General features: G+C 38.6%; 1 protein-coding gene across 2 annotated transcripts in view; it reads right to left on the bottom strand.

Moving 5' to 3' along the window:
* The window catches only part of LOC124545221 (D-xylose transporter), a 355,683-nt gene that overhangs the window by 11,523 nt on the left and 323,171 nt on the right, over nucleotides 1-20,989 (bottom strand). For both annotated transcript variants that reach the window (XM_047124093.1, XM_047124092.1), the window contains exon 6: nucleotides 6,862-7,081. In XM_047124093.1, coding sequence (XP_046980049.1) covers nucleotides 6,862-7,081 — 220 coding nt within the window. The remainder of the gene's footprint in view (nucleotides 1-6,861; nucleotides 7,082-20,989) is intronic.

The following is a 20,989-nucleotide window of genomic DNA, read 5'->3' as shown; positions in this document are numbered from 1 at the left end:
CTCTTGAGACAATTTTTACTACCATGCAATTTCTATTCTGACAATGACTAGCAATTAGAGGGTGTGAAGATGTAAACTCAATTTTTTTTTTCAATTGTTGGAACTCTGAAAGAATGACATACCTGAGTTTAAAGATTAGTACTACTACGAAAGTCTGTGTTGAGAAAGGTATTGGCTTCAGTCAAGAAGACTGAACATTTTTCTATTATGGTTGATGAAACAAGTGATTCTTCAATTCACAAACAAGTCTCATTTCGTATTTGTACTGTCGATGATTGCTTAATCATCAACAAAGACTTTATTGGCTTATACGAGACCCCCAAGATTGAATCACAAACTCTGTTTAGTATTTTAAAAGACGTTTTTGCTCATCTTGATTTGTCAATGGATAACTTAAGAGGACAGTGCTATGATGGTGCCTCGAATATGAGAGGCAAGTTCAAAGGACTAAAAAAGTTAATTTTGGATTTACAACCAAAAGCACATTATGTGCACTGCACTGTTCACAGTGCAGTGCACATAACTTGGCAGTTTTAGACAGTCTCCGCCATCTTACATCTATGAGGGATATTATGGCTTTAGCCAAGAATTTAATAAACACCCATAAGGGAATCCAACAAAAGGATGGGACTATTCAGAAGCATACGCTGTGAGAGAGCCAACGACCAAGCTGGCCTACAACTCCTTTGCCCGACTCAATGGACTATGCGAGCTTCTAGTATCTTGACAATGTTGAAAAACTTTGAAGAACTTCTAGAGTTTTTTGAAACATTTTCTGCAGAGGACAAAACAGAGGCATGTTACAAATGAGCAAGCTACCTTGAGTCAAAGTTACAATTCAAGACTTATTTCTTTTTACATCTTCCTCGGAATCGAAGTATACCAAAGAAGTATGAAAACAACAAAGCCAGCTCACCGCACACTTTTAAAACCCCAAAGGAATACTACAAAACTATTTACATTGACATTTGTGAAATGGTGTAATCTTGCATTACTGAGTGGTTTGCTTCAACTGGACTCACACATGTCATTGAAGTTGAACAAGAGTGCTTGCTTTTAGTAAACAGAGGTGAAACAAATTTGGAAAAATCAACTGAGTTTTTCAAAAATGACCTAGACATTGAAAGACTGCACTTACACTTGAATATGTTAGCCGATATCACTAATAAAAAACAACTGGTCTTAAAAAACATGCATGGTATAAGAAAATGTTACACAAGAGCCTGCAGTTGTAGAAGTGTTATGTGAAGTATTGAAGTGCATTAAGCATCTCCAAGTAGTTCCAATCATGACAGCAACAGAAAAACAGTCATTTAGCGCCCTTAGACATCTGATGTCATATCTCCGATCAACAATGGGACAGAAATGATTGGACAACTTGGCTGTTCTTCGTGCCCATCAAGATGTTTTGGGTGAATTGGATATCTGACCAGTCATCAACCACTTCATATTCAATAATACAGCCAGACAGTCGACATTTGCAACTTTCTAAAGACACTCTAACCATATTAATGGCATTAGAGCAATATTAAAAATCTTTATAAAATAGAGAATTAAATACGTAATGTTACATCTTCAGTTTTGAAATATTAGTACTAGTTTATTACTGTATTACTATATTACATAGTACTGTATTAGTTTTTTTCAAATACTTAAATATTTTTAGGGTGTAAGACCCAATTAAAACCCGCTAATTATGTACTTTTTGACTGAAAGTATTAGCCCCATGAACCATGGACCTTGCCATTGGTGGGTAGGCTTGCGTGCCTCAGCGATACAGATGGCCGTACCATAGGTGCAACCACAACGGAGGGGTATCTGTTGAGAGGCCAGACAAATGTGTGGTTCCTGAAGAGGGGCAGCAGCCTTTTCAGTAGTTGCAGGGGCAACAGTCTGGTAGAATTTTTCACAGAGCATAACTTAATTATAGCTAACACTTGGTTCAAGAATCATAAAAGAAGGTTGTATACGTGGAAGAATCCTGGAGATACTAGAAGGTATCAGATAGATTATATAATGGTAAGACAGAGATTTAGGAACCAGGTTTTAAATTGTAGGATATTTCCAGGGGCAGATGTGGACTCTGACCACAATCTATTGGTTATGAACTGTAGATTAAAACTGAAGAAACTGCAAAAAGGTGGGAATTTAAGGAGATGGGACCTGGATAAACTGACTAAACCAGAGGTTGTACAGAGTTTCAGGGAGAGCATAAGGGAACAATTGACAGGAATGGGGGAAAGAAATACAGTAGAAGAAGAATGGGTAGCTCTGAGGGATGAAGTAGAGAAGGCAGCAGAGGATCAAGTAGGTAAAAAGACAAGGGCTAGTAGAAATCCTTGGGTAACAGAAGAAATATTGAATTTAATTGATGAAAGGAGAAAATATAAAAACACAGTAAATGAAGCAGGCAAAAGGGAATACAAACGTCTCAAAAATGAGATCGACAGGAAGTGCAAAATGGCTAAGCAGGGATGGCTAGAGGACAAATATAAGGATGTAGAGGCTTATCTCACTAGGGGTAAGATAGATACTGCCTACAGGAAAATTAAAGAGACCTTTGGAGAAAAGAGAGCCACTTGTATGAATATCAAGAGCTCAGATGGAAACCCAGTTCTAAGCAAAGAAGGGAAAGCAGAAAGATGGAAGGAGTATATAGAGGGTCTATACAAGGACGATGTACTTCAGGGCAATATTATGGAAATGGAAGAGGATGTAGAAGAAGATGAAATGGGAGATACGATACTGCGGGAAGAGTTTGACAGAGCACTGAAAGACCTGAGTCGAAACAAGGCCCCTGGAGTAGACAACATGCCATTGGAACTACTGACGGCCTTGGGAGAGCCAGTCCTGACAAAACTCTACCATCTGGTGAGCAAGATGTATGAGACAGGCGAAATACCCTCAGACTTCAAGAAGAATATAATAATTCCAATCCCAAAGAAAGCAGGTGTTGACAGATGTGAAAATTACCGAACTATCAGTTTAATAAGTCACAGCTGCAAAATACTAACGCGTATTCTTTACAGACGAATGGAAAAACTGGTAGAAGCCGACCTCGGCGAAGATCACTTTGGACTCCGCAGAAATGTTGGAACACGTGAGGCAATACTGACCCTACGACTTATCTTAGAAAATAGATTAAGGAAAGGCAAACATACATTTCTAGCATTTGTAGACTTAGAGAAAGCTTTTGACAATGTTGACTGGAATACTCTCTTTCAAATTCTGAAGGTGGCAGGGGTAAAATACAGGGAGCGAAAGGCTATTTACAATTTGTACAGAAACCAGATGGCAGTTATAAGAGTCGAGGGGCATGAAAGGGAAGCAGCGGTTGGGAAGGGAGTGAGACAGGGTTGTAGCCTGTCCCCGATGTTATTCAATCTTTATATTGAGCAAGCAGTAAAGGAAACAAAAGAAAAATTCGGAGCGGGTATTAAAGTCCAGGGCGGAGAAATAAAAACTTTGAGGTTCACCGATGACATTGTAATTCTGTCAGAGACAGCAAAGGACTTGGAAGAGCAGTTGAATGGAATGGACAGTATCTTGAAAGGAGGATATAAGATGAACATCAACAAAAGCAAAACGAGGATAATGGAATGTAGTCTAATTAAGTCGGGTGATGCTGAGGGAATTAGATTAGGAAATGAGACGCTTAAAGCAGTAAAGGAGTTTTGCTATTTGGGAAGCAAAATAACTGATGATGGTCGAAGTAGAGAGGATATAAAATGTAGACTGGCAATGGCAAGGAAAGCGTTTCTGAAGAAGAGAAATTTGTTAACATTGAGTATAGATTTAAGTGTCAGGAAGTCATTTCTGAAAGTATTTGTATGGAGTGTAGCCATGTATGGAAGTGAAGCATGGACGATAAATAGTTTGGACAAGAAGAGAATATAAGCTTTTGAAATGTGGTGCTACAGAAGAATGCTGAAGATTAGATGGGTAGATCACATAACTAATGAGGAGGTGTTGAATAGGATTGGGGAGAAGAGTAGTTTGTGGCACAACTTGACTAGAAGAAGGGACCGGTTGGTAGGACATGTTCTGAGGCATCAAGGGATCACAAATTTAGCATTGGAGGGCAGCGTGGAGGGTAAAAATCATAGAGGGAGACCAAGAGATGAATACACTAAGCAGATTCAGAAGGATGTAGGTCGCAGTAAGTACTGGGAGATGAAGAAGCTTGCACAAGATAGAGTAGCATGGAGAGCTGCATCAAACCAGTCTCAGGACTGAAGACATTAACAACAACAACATTAGGCATACTGTATTAACTTTATTAACAGTATTAAAGAATTAACTTTGTGATGTTGTTTTTATTTAATTAACCCTGAGCCTTATTCAAAGTAAGCTTAAATTAGCTATTTCACTTATTAATCAAAGTGCTATTACTGTGTGACAGGAATATTTTATGTTTTATTCTTTTAATGACAGTTTAGGATTTATTTAAATAGAATTTCAGTATCTTCAGAGCTATATATTCACTGCTCTGTAAGAGTCTATAAGCATGATTATTACGGTAAATTAAATTAGCTTTTTACGAAAATACCATGTGTATTTATGTTTTGTTCCTTTCTTCAAAGCCAAAAAATGTGTCAGGATTGTAGAGTTTCCCGGAGTGTCAAGTTATCGAGAGTTCAGTTTTTGGGGTTCTAATGTTGATCATATGACTCTAAAATGCTTAAAAAAACTTTAAAACTCACTATTTTTCATCTAAAATTTAGAAAATTTCCCGGGGCAAGACCCCCAGTATGGGCTTCCCCAATATTTTTTATAAGTTAGTGCCCCTGCACACTGCCCCATACAGATTCTTCATTTCACAATGGATATTTACTGGAGTTTGTGCTTTGGCAGACAGGAAAAGATTAACAGCTGCTGGACACATTTGGTATTACATTGTCATAGTTCATATTTCCACATTTACTGCACGCACATTGGAAAGACGGAAATGGCGCACTGATCTCTTTCCTACATGCCGCTGCTTATATACCCACATCAGAGTCATGCTACATTGCATGCATATATGCTGCAGCAACACCCTCAGACAGAAACTTTTTGCTTGCTCCTTGTAATTTCAAACATGTATTTACACCATCAGTCTTCGGTAACTCGTGGTCTAGTGGCCAGCATTGATGCCTCTGGATCATGGGGTCCCAGGTTTGACTCCGAGCTGGGTTGGGGGTTTTCTCTGCCCAGGGACTGGGTGTTTGTGTTCTCCTCATCATTTCATCATCATAATCATTTGTGCAAGTGGACAGATTGGATTGCAGAAAGATTGGGACTTTGTACAGGCGCTGATGACCTCACAGTTGAGCACCCCACAAACTGACCGTCATCATCATACACTATCAGTGTTTTGTCCTTTAATATCTTTTCCTGGCTTACTCAGACCATTATTATTTCTTTGGAACAACAAGAAATATATTTCATCTGATATAGATTCAAGTTATTTCAATATTTCTTATTTTTGTGACAGACTACAAATAAAAACTTGGGTTTGATGTCTGCATGGTGCCAATATTTTACTGTGACTTACTGACTTGGTACTTTCAACACTGACAATACTCTATGTATGTGAAAAGTTATGAAATGGGATATAAGTTACATAAAAATTAACTAATCGAAATAACACATTAGTAATAAAATACAGGGGCATTCATAATTTTATTCATAACTACCTCTAGGATTTCAAAAGATGACTGTACTGAAACTACTGGACATAAAAAAAGTGCACTGACCACCTCTCAAAGTTTCACTTCATAATATGTTTCATAGGGTTGTTGAAGAGTGTGCCACAAAGATATGTGCCTGACTGATGTGGCCGGAAAAAGCAGAATGACCTGTGGCTCCAGCATCAGCCTCCACACAGTTCGCCTTTTTGCCCTCTCACTGTCAGCATTCACAGCTGCTGTGCTCCCTTCACTGACAACCTATCTATCAGGTTCCCATAATGTCAGCATTTTGAAATGTGGTGTCTAATGCAATGTAAGTGTATTTTGTGTCCTCAAGTTAACTGAATATGAGTCAATTGTGACACTTCAGTGATGATTTCACACCAAGTATCAGTAAAAGTTTCAGTGCGCAAAACAATCCACAGGTGATACAACACATTCTGTGAGAGTGGCTGCTGGTGTGGTACTAAGAAAATAGGTCTGTTGGTGCTATCAGCAGCGAAGCTGGGGTGCCTTCTGGGATTACTTCTGAGAAGCCCAAAGAAACTGATGAGGGGCAAGCAGAGAACTAGAGATACTGCAGTCAACTGTCTGACACATTCTTAATTTGGAAGAGTTGCAAGAGAGGATAGTTAATGCAGTCTCCAATATTGACGGTGGCTCGGGATGCATACGGCGAGAGTCTGACTATCGTATTGACATTTACCAAATCACAAAAGGTGCCATTATTGCACACCTGTAATAAGCCTTAACAACTTTTATACTTATTCTGCGATATTTTGCTGTATTGTGTGCATTATAGTTTTTGCACTATCGTCTTCTGAAAGTCCAGTGGTACTTATGAGTAACCCTGTACTCAAAAAGGATATGCACACAAATGTTCAAAAAACATATAAAGAGCTACTGATATAATTCTACAACATGGCTGTTAGAGCCATCCTGCAAATTATGCTAGCTTCTCCTTCCTCCCTCATTTGAGAAGAGATGGGAGGAGTTGCAAAAATTCAGTTGCCATTTTACATTCCTTGTGTTATCATTCAGAATGGAGGGCAGGTCTCCACTAAAACCTCAAGCTTGCCCTCTACTATGAGCCTTCCTCAGTATTGCAGAAAATATGGCAGCTCATGGTCTGTAACTTAAAACACTGACATGAACAGTGGTATCCTGAAAAGCTGATGGCAGTACATACCTGTGTGCCTGATGGACGCAGCAAGGCAGAGCAGAATGACCCGTGGCTCCAGCATTACGCGCCACGCACCCTTCTTCTTTGCCCGCTCACCATCAGCATTAACAGCTACTGTATTCTCTTCGCCAATTGCCTGCCTTTCAGGTTCCCGCAGTGTCAGACCAGTCAGTATTGCAATGATGATGCCAACTATTCCAGCACCGTAGTAACACACACGCCATCCCTAAGGGAAAAACACATTTATTCTTACCTCTCCTATAAAATTGTGTAATTTGTTACAATAGGATTATTATGCAAAAGGAAAATTCCATCGAGAAAACTAATAAATTGTGGAACAGGACTGCTAGCAGTTCACACTTCCAGGAGACAATACGTTTTGTGCTGCCAATAGATACATACAGGATGTACAGAAACACATCTCAGAAACTTTAGGCATTTATTCTTGACACCAAAACATTACAAAAAATTCATATGAATGGGGTCTGAAAATCGTGCTTTGGAGAGGTACATTAGGAATTCCCTGTAGTGACCTCTGGTTGTCTAGTTTACCTCATACTCGAATTTTTACTCACTTTCTTGTTTACAGTTGGTCATGGCATTTGTTATGTTTTGTCTGATTGTTGTTTGTTCTGTTTTAAAGTAAGCTCCATTACAATGATGTATTCAGTGTTTGAAATGATAGTTATGCACTACATATATGGTCTAGCAGACAGCAATGCAGACACAGTATGCCAACTTTATGCTGAAAGTTACCCTGGGAAGCAGTTACATTGTGCAGGAACCTTTGTATAAATGCACCACCACTTGCAAGATGCAGGCTCATTTGAAGAGAGAGTTGCATATGGTGGGAGACTAGCAGATCACACAATGTATGAATACCTGAGATTGAAGAATAGGTTCATTGTAGTGTTGATGAATCTCCAAGTAGTACAAGGAGACTTGTGAGAAAGGAAGGCATTAATCACATGATGATCACAAACATTTTGTATGAAAATCTTTTGTACATGTATCACCTCTCACAACTGCAAGGATTAAATGAGGCATACTTTCAGCCAAGAATCACTTCCTGGCAACAGACGTTAGAGCACTGTGCTGCTTCTCTGCACTTCTTAGCATGTACCTTGTTCCCGACAAGGCTGGCTTTCCACATGATGGGATCTTTGGATATCATAAGAATCACATCTGGGCATGTGTCAGGGCAGACATTACCTGAGGTTCAGCCTCAACATGTTCATCTACATCTACATCTACATCCATACTCCGCAAGCCACTTGACGGTGTGTGGCGGAGGGTACCTTGAGTACCTCTATCGGTTCTCCCTTCTATTCCAGTCTCGTATTGTTCGTGGAAAGAAGGATTGTCGGTATGCCTCTGTGTGGGCTCTAATCTCTCTGATTTTATCCTCATGGTCTCTTCGCGAGATATACGTAGGAGGGAGCAATATACTGCTTGACTCCTCGGTGAAGGTATGTTCTCGAAACTTTGACAAAAGCCCGTACCGAGCTACTGAGCGTCTCTCCTGCAGAGTCTTCCACTGGAGTTTATCTATCATCTCCATAACGCTTTCGTGATTACTAAATGATCCTGTAACAAAGCGCGCTGCTCTCCGTTGGATCTTCTCTATATCTTCTATCAACCCTATCTGGTACGGATCCCACACTGCTGAGCAGTATTCAAGCAGTGCGCGAACAAGCGAACTGTAACCTGCTTCCTTTGTTTTCAGATTGCATTTCCTTAGGATTCTTCCAATGAATCTCAGTCTGGCATCTGCTTTACCGACGATCAACATTATATGATCATTCCATTTTAAATCACTCCTAATGCGTACTCCCAGATAATTTATGGAATTAACTGCTTCCAGTTGCTGACCGGCTATTTTGTAGCTAAATGATAATCTATCTTTCTGTGTATTCGCAGCACATTACACTTGTCTACATTGAGATTCAATTGCCATTCCCTGCACCATGCGTCAATTCGCTGCAGATCCTCCTGCATTTCAGTACAATTTTCCATTGTTACAACCTCTCAATACACCACAGCATCATCTGCAAAAAGCCTCAGTGAACTTCTGATGTCATCCACAAGGTCATTTATGTATATTGTGAATAGCAACGTTCCTATGACACTCCCCTGCGGCACACCTGAAATCACTCTTACTTCAGAAGACTTCTCTCCATTGAGAATGACATGCTGCATCCTGTTATCTAGGAACTCCTCAATCCAATCACACAATTGGTCTGATAGTCCATATGCTCTTACTTTGTTCATTAAACGACTGTGGGGAACTGTATCGAACGCCTTGCGGAAGTCAAGAAAGACGGCATCTACCTGTGAACCCGTGTCTATGGCCCTCTGAGTCTCGTGGACGAATAGTGCGAGCTGGGTTTCACATGACCGTCTTTTTCGAAACCCATGCTGATTCCTACAGAGTAGATTTCTAGTCTCCAGAAAAGTCATTATACTCGAACACAATACGTGTTCCAAAATTCTACAACTGATCGACGTTAGAGATATAGGTCTATAGTTCTGCACATCTGTTCGACGTCCCTTCTTAAAAACGGGGATGACCTGTGCCCTTTTCCAATCCTTTGGAATGCTACACTCTTCTAGAGACCTACGGTACATTGCTGCAAGAAGGGGGGCAAGTTCCTTCGCGTACTCTGTGTAAAATTGAACTGGTATCCCATCAGGTCCAGAGGCCTTTCCTCTTTTGAGCAATTTTAATTGTTTCTCTATCCCTCTGTCGTCTATTCCGATATCTACCATTTTGTCATCTGTGCGACAATATAGAGAAGGAACTACAGTGCAGTCTTCCTCTGTGAAACAACTTTGGAAAAAGACATTTAGTATTTCGGCCTTTAGTCTGTCATCCTCTGTTTCAGTACCATTTTGGTCACAGAGTGTCTGGACATTTTGTTTTGATCCACCTACTGCTTTGACATAAGACCAAAATTTCTTAGGATTTTCTGCCAAGTCAGTACATAGAGCTTTACTTTCGAATTCATTGAACGCCTCTCGCATAGCCCTCCTCACACTACATTTCGCTTCGCGTAATTTTTGTTTGTCTGCAAGGCTTTGGCTATGTTTATGTTTGCTGTGAAGTTCCCTTTGCTTCTGCAGCAGTTTTCTAACTCGGTTGTTGTACCACGGTGGCTCTTTTCCATCTCTTACGATCTTGCTTGGCACATACTCATCTAACGCATTATGTACGACGGTTTTGAACTTTGTCCACTGATCCTCAACACTATCTGTACTTGAGACAAAACTTTTGTGTTGAGCCAACAGGTACTCGGAAATCTGGTTTTTGTCACTTTTTCTATACAGAAAAATCTTCCTACCCTTTTTAATATTCCTATTTACGGCTGAAATCATCGATGCCGTAACCGCTTTATGATCGCTGATTCCCTGTTCTGCATTAACTTTTTCAAATAGTTCGGGTCTGTTTGTCACCAGAAGGTCTAATATGTTGTCGCCACGAGTCGGTTCTCTGTTTAACTGCTCAAGGTAGTTTTCAGATAAAGCACTTAAAAAAATTTCACTGGATTCTTTGTCCCTGCCACCCGTTATGAACGTCTGAGTCTCCCACTCTATATCCGGCAAATTAAAATCTCCACCCAGAACTATAACATGGTGGGGAAATCTACTCGAAATATTTTCCAAATTATCCTTCAGGTGCTCAGCCACAATAGCTGCTGAGCCAGGGGGCCTATAGAGACATCCAATTACCATGTCTGAGCCTGCTTTAACCGTGACCTTCACCCAAATCATTTCACATTTCGGATCTCCGTCAATTTCCTTCGATACTATTGCACTTCTTATCGCTATAAACACGCCTCCCCCTTCACTGTCCAGCCTGTCTCTGCGGTATACATTCCAATCTGAGTTTAGGATTTCATTACTATTTACGTCTGGTTTCAGCCAACTTTCTGTCCCTAGTACTATATGAGCGTTGTGACCGTTTATTAATGAGAGCAGTTGTGGGACCTTTCTGTAGATGCTCCTGCAGTTTACTATTAGCACATTAATATTGTTATTCCCTGTTGCATTTTGCCTACTCCTACCTTGCTGCGTCGCAGGAGGCATCTTGTCGGGCCTAGGGAGGGGATTCTCTAACCTAAAAAACCCCCATGTGCACTCCACATGTACTCCGCTACCCTTGTAGCCGCTTCCGGGGTGTAGTGCACGCCTGACCTATTCAGGGGGACCCTACATTTCTCCGCCCGATAGCGGAGGTCGAGAAATTTGCACCCCAGATCTCCGCAGAATTGTCTGAGCCTCTGGTTTAAGCCTTCCACTCGGCTCCAAACCAGAGGACTGCGATCGGTTCTGGGAACGATACTACAAATAGTTAGCTCTGATTTCACCCCGCGAGCGAGGCTTTCCGCCTTCACCAATTCCGCCAACCGCCTGTACGAACTGAGGATGACCTCTGAACCCAGACGGCAGGAGTCATTGGTGCCGACATGAGCAACAATTTGCAGTCGGGTGCACCCAGTGCTCTCTATCGCCGCCGGTAGGGCCTCCTCCACACCTCGGATGAGACCCCCCGGCAAGCAGACAGAGTGAACACTGGCCTTCTTCCCCGACCTTTCCGCTATTTCCCTAAGGGGCTCCATCACCCGCCTAACGTTGGAGCTCCCAATAACTAATAAACCCCTCCCCCCGTGTGCCTGCTCGGACCTTGCTGAAGGAGCAGCCACATGTCCACTCACAGGCAGAGCAGGCAATGCCACACGGCCAGCCTCCACATTGACCCTCCGCCTCGTGCGCCGCAAACGCCGCTGAACCCGCCACTCCCCTTGGGGAGAGGGTGGCCCAACCGCGCCCAGTACACGCGAAGATGTCTCGACAGCAAGTAGAATGATTCATAGCCATCAGCCCCTATTTATTTCTGCAACATCTTAGTAGACAAATATATCTGGAGTTTTTCAGACATGAGACACTGTATGATGTATCTCTAGATGTCCTTCAGTGAATGTGGTACTCCACCTCACTTTACGCAGATGTTCATCAGTATCTCAATAACTGGTCTCTTAACAGGTGGATCAGTCAGTGGGGATCAGTTGTATGGTCTTAAACAATTGCCAGATTTGAATCTGATGTACTTTTTTTTTGCTTTGGGGATATTTAATATCTTTAATGTATTCAACTCTCACACCCAATGTTGATTTTCTGAAGAATCGTATCCAGTATGGAAAAATGAGTGTGTTTTTCCCTATGTAAGGCAAAGCATGGAATGCAGGCTCTCCAAATTCACAGAAGCACGATCTGGTCACTTCAAGCAATTTCTGTAAAAGTAAATGCATTTGGTAAATGTATCATTTACATAAATTCTTTCATACATGTAAATGCGTTTGATAAGGATATCATTTTTACGCTGTGAATAATAAATCCTTTCATACCTTCCTAAGAAAGGATTTTTGGACCAATGTTTGTAAGAAACTTTTGTAATTTTTTAATGTCAAGAATAAATCCCCAAGTTTCAGACATATGTTTTTGTACTCCTTGTAAAAAAGTAAAAGTCATTCTCTACCTAGCTTTCAGAATTAATAGCTCCTCCTCAACAAGGAGAGAGAGGTACAATGACATAGATTTAAATTATGGCTGTCAACATTTTTGGAACTGTTAATATGTGATGTCATGTGATGTTTTTTTGAACAAATAGTACCTAGACTTAGGGATGCGCCTTGAAATCCTGCTTAGCTCTATGTAGCAGAGGTTTGGGGGTGTGGTTTCCTTGAAGTAGCTCCTGTGGGCATCCTGACAGCTCTGGTGTTTCAGCCTAAGGCTGTCCCACAATTTTCACATTCCACTGGTTACATCAAAAGGGAATGAACAAAGTTGCTGAAATTTCATTATCGAATCCCTGTCTCTGTACATCTCTATTATGCTTTGATGCTTCTTTAATCAGTGTTTAGTATTATTGTTGTGACACTGTTTTAGACAGTTTTTTTGTTTGTGCTATTGGCTGTTCTATCCGATGCTGGAATAAGTTTGCAAATGTCTTACCAGAGTGCACTAGAATAAGGTAACATAAGGATAACTACCTAGCAATAGAGAAAAAAGTGTGCGATATATATATGCATTGTGTGGAATACATCCCATTAGTTTACTTTCCTCACTCGCTGACTGCGGGTAACGTGCATTATTAGCAAGTTTCTTTTTGCTAGTGTATCTTGCATGAGTTTAATGAGTTTTACATTTGTTTGAACAACAGCAGCATACCAGGAGTTTGAAAACAATATAATATGAATTAAGTCTGCAATTTATCAGGTAAAATTTAGGAACATTTCATTAGGATGAAAGCAAAGGAACTTGGTGCACCTGGATTTAATGTAAACAGGAATCATAAACAAAAACAGTGTAAATCCAAGTGAGGGTATACACACAATTCTAACAGAGATATGTACAAAGCAGCTGAATGCTTGTGTGTGCTGTATCACTTAAAATTGATATTTTTGTAATGCACAAGTGTAAATGAGAGAAATATGGTATGTACATTTTCATGGCAGTTGCTCAGGTTGCTCATGTCATCCAATCACAGAACAACATTAGTGTCATCATGGAAACATCACTATTCTGTCACACAAACTCACAAACACCGCAGTTTGAGTGCACAAAACATTAAACATCTGAAGTTTAGATGTGAAAATACCAGAAACTATAAGCATGCAATGAAGATAACATACATTGCATTAAAGATCTCTCCAAAACATTGTAAGGTAACGTGGGATAATATGGAGCTCTTCCAAGTAGTTCATAATTTAAATTTAAAGCACAGCAGCAGAAATAATGTTGGGCTGGTGTACTTCAATCAAAATGTTTCATAGTAGAATTAAGTCATAAAGATATTTAGAACAACTGTAAAGTAAGTCATTATTTTATTACCATTCAGTTTTGATCTTTGTAGTGCCAGACAAGTATTTGTATGTCTCTAATTTCATGCAAAGATGGCATTAAATGAAGGGAGAGGGTGAACCTGTGCCAAAACGTGTTGTTATTCTTAATTATGTAAATCTGATAGCATGTCAGAAATTAGTTCTGATTTTAATTTTCTGTGCTTAACAATCAAATTATGTATTAAATACAGAGTGAAAATAGTGTAATGCAAAATGGACATGAAAATACTTGTTTTGAATTTTGATGAGTGTCATAGTTCCGTTGCACAGTGTTTTGTTTTTTAATTGCAACAAATTATAAAATTATGTGGTGATAAATGTGTGTAAAATTATATAATGTATTTAGGTTCAAGTATTTAAATCCTATAAAAATTGTACACGAATTGTGACCATGTTTAGGAATTATTTCGATTAATGTAGTGTGATGTTACCTGACTCAGGACTGGGGATATGAGTAGGAAAATCAGATCTTTGGTCGTTGTCTGTTGTAGTGGTAAGTTCGGAGTGGCAAAGTGCCACGAGTGTAAGCATGGATGCCAGTGTATGTGAATAAACTGTGAAGGAACAATGTGAAAGTGTGTAGATGTGAGACAATAAACCATGTGTATGAATTGCTCTGATTATTATTTATCCAGATTGGATTTGTTTGTGAACTTTAACATGCATGGCCACAAAGTTAAAAGTGGTGTTTTTTAAAATATGTTTCAATCTGAACTTGTATAGTGTATCTCATTTTGCACAAGGTTGTTCACTGCTGTTCAAAGGCTAGCCAATATATGACTCAGTATTAGGGGTGCAAATGCAACCGTTCACTACCAACCCCCTTTGCAGATGGGCCACGTGAAAAATAGGTAGTGAATGAGCCTGAGTACAGTTGCAACATACCTTTTAATATAGATTTTATCTTGGAGTTAGCTTTTGATGTTATTCAGTAGTTGATTATGAAATGGAAAGAAGACATGTAAATATTTGGCTGGAGTGTGATATTGTCCCCTCCCCCCTGCTTGCTGAAATCTAAATCTTGATTGTAGTGATGGACTGATCTGTAATTTAGCATGAGGTCTAGGTTAGTTCCAATCAATAAATCTCACAGCCTTCCCCAGTATGGAAACAACGAGCCATGCCTGATTTTGTCTGTCAACAGCACTAAAAATTTTGCCTCCTGAAGATAGGTACTTCAAGAATTTTCTCTCATTATATATACATTATGATTACTTATAGTCTTCATCACAGCAGCTGACAAACATCCAAGCTACTGTAATCTTCCTTATGACCATTTGATATTGACATCTTTAACAATTAGGCCTTTTGGTCTGAGCCAACTCAGAATTCCCTATTAGGTTATATGCATTACAACTTCAGTTATCATATTATTAGACATATGTCAGACATGGTCTTTCTAATTCAGTCTATGTTTTTGAGCTACAGATGTAATGTGCTCTACATTTAGTTATTGTCTAATGTCAGTATTTCTTTTATGGTCCAATAATGAATGTCCTTGAATATCCAGTTACAAAAGAGATGAACCTCATCTCCAATGTTTTGATTTGTTGTAACTGATTTGATGTTAGGTTCAACATTCGCAACTATATAGCAGCAAAGATGAGGCTATTACTTTGTAAAGTTTAATCAATGTTTCTTTCTGTTATTATGTTTCAAGGTATGTTGTACTGTCCACAGGAATGTCTGAATCTGATCAGTGTTGGCTCTACATCATCTGATTTGAAAAATTCAGAATTGTGTCCTAGATATTTAAACTCTCTTACTCATTCAATTATTCATCCAAATATAACAATTTTGGCTCCTATCGGATTCACTCCTTGACATGTCATCATTTTTTTTGTTTTATCTGAGTGTTCTCAATCTACATTTAATGGCAATTTGAGTTGACTTGTGTACTGCTATTATCAGCCAGTATTATTGTCCTATGATAATAATGTATAGCAAATTTGTGCCTAAAAATGATGCAATTAAAGTGGAAGTGGAAAATGATCCAACAAGGATATGTCAAAACCTACCCTGAAACTTTTCACACAGGAAGAATACACCAAAAGAAATGCAGTGCCAAAATTTTATCTGCTAAGACGCACTGCAAGTATTTGAAAAAAGATGTTGAACATTGCCAAATTCACAGCTCGCCAAGTGGCTGTCAAAGTATACATCCTTGCTGTAGCGGAAGCAGACAGCACATGAACAACATGGCAGCTATGCACCCTTGATTGACAGCACATTGGTCAACCAGTGTTGCCAAAGCAGCTTTTTTTAGCGCTGATTGGGGCTTCTTTGTAGTACAATTTACCTGACAAATGACTGATTTAGCTGGGGTCCAGAAGTATGGCTTTTATTCTTGGATACAGGAAAGCATTAAAATCCATTTGATTAATGGAAAATTATTTGCACTGAATCAAGATTTCAATAAATGCTTTAATATTCCACCAACAAAGCAAACTAAAGCTGTGTTGGTGTGTGTTCCAAGCTCATCAGCATGCACATGTGCAAGATAAAACCCTTAACTACAAAATATAAACAGTTGAGAGCATTACTGGAAATGCTGTTGCAGCATAGCTGACATCAGTAAAGTGTTAAAACTTCACAAAAGTGAAGGAAGCTGTTCTAAAGAAAACTAGCTTTGATTTACACAGGATGAATCAGAAATCATAAGTTTTACAGTTGCAATAGATAATATTACAGTGTAGGAAATAATGTAATATTACAGTACAGATATTGTGAAGTTTGCCCTGTAAATAAATACCACACACATTATTTTTATTGTGAGAAAAAGAAAGTTATGTGAAAGAAACTCATGTGAAGCTGTTTATTTAAACATATTTTTACATCACAGTATCCTCATTTGTTTTTAGAAAAAATGGGCTGATATTTTATACATATACCACAGAAATAAAATTTTTTCAAAAATAAAACTGCACAATAATATTCTTTGTTTTATTTCAGCTTTTTTCAGGCTTCTTTTTATAGACACATTTAGCTTACTTCATTTTGGAAAGTTGGCTACAGTGTGGTAAACAGATAACCGGAAATAACATGATCATAGCTTGTAAAGCTGATTCAAGTTCCATTGGATAGTTTCATTGACAACTGTTTGCAGTTACTACTCACCTCAGTTCACAACCTCTGCGATATTGCTATGTGCAAACAATGGAGATAAAACTGAATTTCTTTTCTTTGTGTTTTCTTTGTATATCCTTACTAGTAGCATGTCTTTGAGCAGCTTTCAGAGTTCCATAGTAATGTGATATCAAAATAATATTTTCTACTATGCAAAGAGAAAATATGCAATCAAAATCACCCACTTCTGATGACCTACATGCCTCTTATTTATTATTAATGGTTAATTTCTTGAACATTCATTCGAATGATGTTGACATTTAATTAGAAATTGCGGTAACATTAGAAGAAACAGGAAATTGACAATTCCCTGAATTGTGGTTCAGATGATGATTGTTGTGCTGATTAAAGTCCAGAGCAGTAATGTGACACCTGTACCTTCCAAGTCTAAAGGTAATATGAAGAGCAATAGATTTCAGTGACAAAGAATAGGCTATAATTTTTTTGTTAAAGGAACGAGGGAGAAAATGCTTCAAGTTAAGCTGCATGCAAAGCTTGTTTCGTTTTGTACTCTGAACGTGAATTGTATAAATAGAAGAAAGATTTACACACAACAAAATACATGATAACCTGAAACTCATAAAAGTTTGAAAGAAAAACTATGCCAAAGGTATAGAACTGCTTGTGAGAGTCAATGCACTGCTACCTGTACTGAGGGAAATGCGCAAGACTGGGCCCTCTGAATTACAAGTGAGATGAGCATTACATGAATAAGGGATGTCATTAATAGGTAGTGCTATCTTGTGCAAGAACTGTGTACAAACTGCATTTCATTATTTTGAGAAAAAAAAAAAGAGGGAGAGAGAGGGAGAGAGAGAGAGAGAGAGAGAGATGCGCGTGTGGTCGATGAGTGCTATGACACATTTGTACACAACAATGACAGTGATAAGTATCAGTGGATTCCTATTTCTGTAGCTTTATATCTGTCCTCAGGAGGGAAATAGGGACCAAAATTTTAAAAAAGGACTGTTTAGTTGCAAAAATCTTGTAATCAATGTAGCAGACTTTGGAAAAATGGGTGAGATTTATTTTCTATATTGCATCTGAAATGTCCTCTGACCAGTTGCACAAAGTTATTCATAGCTTTTGTTGCATGCTTAGCATGGCCATAATGACACTTATGACTTTAAGAGAATAATGGCAAGACTGTTAATACAGATCAGATTCCATCCAGAATTAATAACGTGCTTAAGCCCAGTGATAAAGAAATACTTTGACAGTGTAAAGTATTTTTCAGAAAATTGTCAGCCAGTATAATTTCTGAACCTCTTTGTCATTTCATGTTTATCAGCAGAACAGTAGTGTTGAACTTCAGTCATCTGTACACTGTCAGTTTGCACCATCAGACTAAACGCAAACTCCATCTGAACAGGTGCTGGAGGCCCTACGGAACTGATGTTTTATGAATTTTATCAAGTATGCCTGTTACTCAGCACAGTATGCAGAACAATGGCCATGTCCATTTCTTTCTCCATCCTAATTCTCTATAGATAGAACTAATAATTACTATGAAGTGCCTGGATGCATTAATTTTTATTTTATCAGGTGGGCCTTGTTTAAGGAAAATGTTTGTTTTCATCATCCAATAGGCACTTAACATTTTTGTGAGTAGTATGGGGAATAAATAAGGAACTGTTTCATTATTAGTACAATACACATTATTAAAAAATTACCATTAAAATTATGCTACAGGAATTATCATAAACTTTTCATGTCAATAAATTAAAGTCTCAATCAATGGAAGCAGTCATACACTGCCTTGATTCTGTTGTCTCTGCTAGTCACTTGTGTAACAATTGCATCTGCAACAATTCATCTATCAATATGAGCTGCAACTTATTCAAAAAATTAATGATTGGAGACATTTTATGAAGTGCTCGGATGCATTAATTTTTATTTTATCAGGTGGGCCTTGTTTAAGGAAAATGTTTGTTTTCATCATCCAATAGGCACTTAACATTTTTGTGAGTAGTATGGGGAATAAATAAGGAACTGTTTCATTATTAGTACAATACACATTATTAAAAAATTACCATTAAAATTATGCTACAGGAATTATCATAAACTTTTCATGTCAATAAATTAAAGTCTCAATCAATGGAAGCAGTCATACACTGCCTTGATTCTGTTGTCTCTACTAGTCACTTGTGTAACAATTACATCTGCAACAATTCATCTATCAATATGAGCTGCAACTTATTCAAAAAATTAATGATTGGAGACATTTTAGATACAACTTAAGTGCTTAAAATTCACGTGTTTGCCCTTTGGACTTCATGGGAGTGACTGTAAATGGGAAATGCTTTTATGGTCGCTCCCATCAGCCATCATGCTAAGTGGAAACTTTGTTTGCTCGTATAGTATGTTGTCTTGTCCGTGTTTGCTTACTGCAGATCCGAACACTAGGCAGGAAGGGTTGCACACACAGCTGTTATAAATGGTTCTTTGTTTGCCAAAACTGGCTAAATTTAACATTAAAAAAAATACTTCAGTGTACCTTAGCATCCAAAATTTTGATGCTGCATTTCTTTCTGTGTATTTTTCCTGTGTAAAAAATTTCAGATTGGGTTTCAACAAGTGGGATTGGACCATTCCCTTGTCTCTATTGCATGACTCTAGACTTGTGCCAGGTGTCAAACCATGGAGAAAGTTCTTCAAAAATGTATTAGTAGATGGCAAATGGTCTCTGTGTGAAGCTGTGCTTCCCTCAGGAGCTCCAAAATTTTAAAAAATGAGAAATGGTTTTTCATCACTACGGTTTTACTAGTCAAAAATCTAATGCTATATTGAATTATCACAAATAAAACATAATGGCTCAGTGACTTATATGAAGGTGTTTATTTAAACATATTTTTATGTCAGAGTATCCCCATTTGTTTTTAGAAACAATGGGCTGATATTTTATACGTATACCGTATATATACATACTGTTTATAATGCTTCAGTATTGATGGCTCTTAGAATAAAATATTTTTTTTCTGCTATTTTGTCAAAAACTGTCATTTTAGACCATACTGTGTATAAAATACAAGTTGCTTCTTGCAAAGAAAGAAACAGCAGTTAGCCACTGTAAATAATGTTATTTATTTGTAACGCCATAACCGGTTTTGAACTGGCAGGTTCATCTTCATATATCTGAATATGAATCTGTAGCCTTATTAATGATGGCTGGTTACAGTTTACTTCTTTGCTAGGTTTTTGGATAGAAATCAATTATGTACAAGCAGAGATACATTGGTTTTTCAGTCTCCTGACAAATTCCAAATTGGCACTTAGTATGGTCCCTATTTCCCTCTTCCATTATTTCAGTATCCCTTTATTTTGCACCTACACAATGGATTTTTGGTTTGAAGGTAGCTATATTATGTATTATTATACGTCTATACAGGGGTGATGTTCTTGAGGACAACATTATGGAAATGGAAGAGGATGTAGATGAAGATGAAATGAGAGATACGATACTGCATGAAGAGTTCGACAGAGCACTGAAAGACCTGAGTCAAAACAAGGCCCTGGTAGCAGACAACATTCCATTAGAACTGCTGATAGCCTTGGGAGAGCCAGTCCTGACAAAACTCTACCATCTGGTGAGCAAGATGTATGAGACAGACGAAATTACCTCAGACTTGAATATAATAATTCCAATCCCAAAGATAGCAGGTGTTGACAGATGTGAAAATTACCGAACTATCAGTTTAATAAGTCACAGCTGCAAAATACTAATGCGTATTCTTTACAGACGAATGGAAAAACTGGTAGAAGCCGACCTCGGGGAAGATCAGTTTGGATTCCGTAGAAATGTTGGAACACGTGAGGCAATACTGACCCTACGACTTATTTTAGAAGCTAGGTTAAGAAAAGGCAAACCTGCATTTCTAGCATTTGTAGACTTGGAGAAAGCTTTTGACAATGTTGACTGGAATACACTCTTTCAAATTCTGAAGGTGGCAGGGGTAAAATACAGGAAGCGAAAGGCTATTTACAATTTGTAAAGAAAGCAGATGGCAGTTATAAGAGTCGAGGGACATGAAAGGGGAGCAGTGGTTGGGAAGGGAGTGAGACAGGGTTGTAGCCTCTCCCTGATGCTATTCGACCTGTATATTGAG

This window comes from Schistocerca americana, chromosome 8, assembly GCF_021461395.2.
Source record: "Schistocerca americana isolate TAMUIC-IGC-003095 chromosome 8, iqSchAmer2.1, whole genome shotgun sequence".
Lineage (NCBI taxonomy): Eukaryota > Metazoa > Arthropoda > Insecta > Orthoptera > Acrididae > Schistocerca > Schistocerca americana.
This window is presented reverse-complemented; position numbering and strand designations above follow the sequence as displayed.